The sequence below is a fragment of the Lithobates pipiens genome, unplaced genomic scaffold (genome assembly GCF_037356315.1).
Source record: "Lithobates pipiens isolate NorthernLeopardFrog02 unplaced genomic scaffold, aLitPip1_a1.2 Scaffold_8, whole genome shotgun sequence".
Lineage (NCBI taxonomy): Eukaryota > Metazoa > Chordata > Amphibia > Anura > Ranidae > Lithobates > Lithobates pipiens.
The window spans coordinates 633,217,805-633,221,223 of NW_027507903.1; the positions used below are offsets into that span (position 1 = coordinate 633,217,805).

Here is a 3,419-nt window from a genome sequence, read left to right on the forward strand (position 1 = left end):
GGCGGACAGTCCGCCCGTGTGTGGGCTTTCAGCGGACAGTTTCAGCGGACAGTCTGCTGAACAAAGTTTTTCGGAAATTCAGTCCCCTCGTGTGTAGGCTTGTTCGTCAAACTAAGTTCTGCGCATGCTCAAAGGATTTACACGCCGAAAGTTGTATTGCAGTGTATAGGACGTCGTATTTTTCGTCCCGTCGTACGTGCCGTTCACGTCATCGCGCACGGTTTCAGCGGACTGTTCGTTCGTCGTGTGTGGGCAAGTCCGTCCATGCTAATTTTGAGCGGACTGTCCGCTGAAACTGTTTGACGGACAAAGTTGAGCGAACAGTCCCCGCGTGTGTACGCGGCCTAAGTGTTGTATGTAATAGACTTATGCATTGTAATACTGTTTTGGACCCGAACTAGAACAGCTCGGTATTGTTTCTGACCCCCTGGCCACATTAATCCTTAATATAAAAGTGTGCACACTTGAAGTCAAACACTGACACAGACAGAGTTCAGTATTCAGATACTTCTTTTTTATTTCCTGGACCCCGGCTAATATACAGTGAGCCGGATATCTCACTATCAAATCAAGAATTAGATAAAAGACAGCGTGTACAAACCACAAATTATACATATTCATTATTGTGACGAAGGTTAAGCTTTTTAGCTGGGTCATGTCTTAAAAAGGTCAAATAAGCTACGATAGCTAAAACAGAGTCTTGTTCCCAGCCCCCCTTCTCCTTGGGTGTACTGACGAGGGTGGCTGAGAACAGGCGCAATTCTTCTCTTTGACGTTGCTCTCTTTCTTTTAACTCTTGCAGTTTCACATGAAGGGAGAAGCTGGCAGACAGCTTAATTATGATTAAATGTGTATGATTAAGGTTGATAACTGATAATGAAAGATAAGCACTTATATCTATAAGAGTACCAGAAATAGGCATTTCACTTATAACACTCATGATCACATCCATTATAATACTATTTGTTAATGACATGTATAGACATTGACTGTTTGTACTTATCTCATAGAGGCTCTATATCCTATCTACCACCGAGGAAGGAGTGTCTGAAGTAGACTCCGAAATGCGTTGGGTGAAGGATGAATTTAATTTACCACCTACTTGCACTATCAGTAATGGCTGCTATGTGCACTCCATGATCTATGTTTTTATCTATGTATTTTCAATAAAATATATGACCATTTTTTTCTATTTAACTGATTTGTGACATTTATCTAAGTGCCGTTAAAGTCCTACCCCAAGGGGAATCCTTCTTTTTGCAGGTCATAGCAATAGCCAATAATTTGAAAGTTCTGAGTCCTCTCTTCACTGGACTGCAGAGTGTAAGTGTCCCTCTTCTGGTAACATGGACCCTTTCCATAGGGTCCATTGGTGGGATCCGCCCAGGGTCCTGAAGACTCCAGCTGTGGCATTAAGACATCAAAATAGTGGATCATCAGTCTTCACTTCTGGTAGAGGCTCCATAAAGGGTCGACAGACTCAGATAAGTTAAAAAGGGTATTAGAGGATTTTTTTTTTAAGTGAATGAAAAAGAACATGGTGGGTGAGAGTTCAAAATTTGCCCAGAGATGGGTTTGTTTGTTTTTCAACAATACTGAATGATGTGAGCAGGGGAAGCGGGTTGTTCCTGATAGTCTAAAAGATTTTGCTTACAATATCTTATTTCCACTGTATTGCGCTTGAGAACTAGGCTACATGATCCTGGTAATATCCTCACTTACCATACCATTGGTTTCTGCTTGATTGAAAATCAAGAGATGGTTAATTCCATCATTACACAGAGAAATGTCATTTGGGTATCAAAACAGGACACAAGTGACCATGTTTGAGTTTTCTGGATTATCTGATGATAAAAAACTTATCCCATTTCTCTTCATGTTCTTTTTACTGGTGTACATGATGACCATTGCGGGGAACTTGGCAATAATAGCCCTTGTCTATGCCTTCTCCAGCCTTCACACCCCAATGTACTTCTTCCTGAGTAGCCTCTCTTTGGTAGACATTTTTTACTCCTCAGTTATTACTCCACATATGTTGATTCACTTCTTTTCCCCTAAGAAGTCTATTTCATTTGTTGGTTGTGCCCTCCAGCTTTATTTATTTTGTTCATTAGCAAGCACTGAGACTCTTCTCCTCTCTACCATGTCGTATGACCGTTATGTGGCTATCTGCCACCCTCTCCATTACACACTAATAATAACCAAGAAGAAATGTTTTTGTTTGGTGCTTTATTCTTCCTTATTTTGTTTCTTGCAGTCAATTGTGCATACCAATTGTGTATTTAGTCTTCCATTCTGTGGATCAAACCTTATTGACCATTTCTACTGTGATATCCCACCGCTGCTGAAATTGTCCTGCTCCAACACCCTCCATTGTTATCTGGTAACTGGCATCCTTGTAATAGCCTCTGGAGTATATACCTTTGTGATACTCTTCCTGTCATACACTTTTATATTTATTTCAATTTTTAAGATGACATCCACTAAGGGCAGACAGAAGGCCTTCAGCACATGCTCCTCGCATATTATTACTGTCTCCATTTTCTTCACAGCTGTTTTCTTCACCTATCTTCATCCTCATTCAGGGGTCTTTAGGATACAAGACAAAGTGACCTCAGTCTTCTTTACAGTAGTTACTCCAATGCTCAATCCTCTTATCTACAGCCTAAGGAACCAAGAGGTGAAGAAAATCCTTGCCCAGGCAAAGCAAAAAATCATGCTTAGATTTACAGTATAGTATAAAATAGTATAAGATAGGATTATGCTTTACTAAAATTCCTGCATTTATTGCTGTAAACTATATCTTTATAAACAAGTATCAGAACATATTGTTTTTGCCATTTAAAACCATTCTAACAACTGTCAATTGGTCAAATTAAGCCTCATTAACTCTGTGCCTAACTGACGATTAAGGTAACCACCATAAACCCCTTCCCCAACTTATTAAACCAGCATTTCTCAGCCATCATGCTGTGGAACATTATTGTTCCTTTAGCGCTTGTACACGCGGTCGGAGATTCCGACGGAATGTGTCTGATCGGACCGTATTGTCGTATAATCCGACTGTGTGTGGTCTTCATCGGACTGTTTCCGTCAGAATGTCCGACGGACCAAGTTTTCCAACTTGTCTATAAAATTTTCCGACAACATGCACCGATCAGGCCTTGTCCGATCATGTGTAGAGAATTCCTATAGGACAAAGTGCCACGCATGCTCAGATCAAATTCCTACACCAAAGCTATTGGCTACTAGCGTGAACGTAGTCCCGTCATAACGAAATAACGTCATCACGTTCTGAACGATGGGTTTTTCCGACAACTTTGTCCGACCGTGTGTATGCAACAGTTCCGGACAAAATCCGTCTGACAAAATGGTGTGATTTGGTTGTCGGAATGTCCGACCATGTGTACAAGGGCTTA

At 40.9% G+C, this 3,419-nt stretch overlaps 1 protein-coding gene across 1 annotated transcript; it reads left to right on the forward strand.

Moving 5' to 3' along the window:
• Positions 1-397: 397 nt before the first annotated feature.
• Positions 398-2,745, forward strand: LOC143964114 (olfactory receptor 5AP2-like). Its single transcript, XM_077473817.1, has one exon. The coding sequence runs from the start codon at positions 1,787-1,789 to the stop codon at positions 2,735-2,737; it is 951 nt and encodes a 316-aa protein (XP_077329943.1). The 5' UTR covers positions 398-1,786; the 3' UTR covers positions 2,738-2,745.
• The last annotated feature ends 674 nt before the right edge of the window (positions 2,746-3,419 follow it).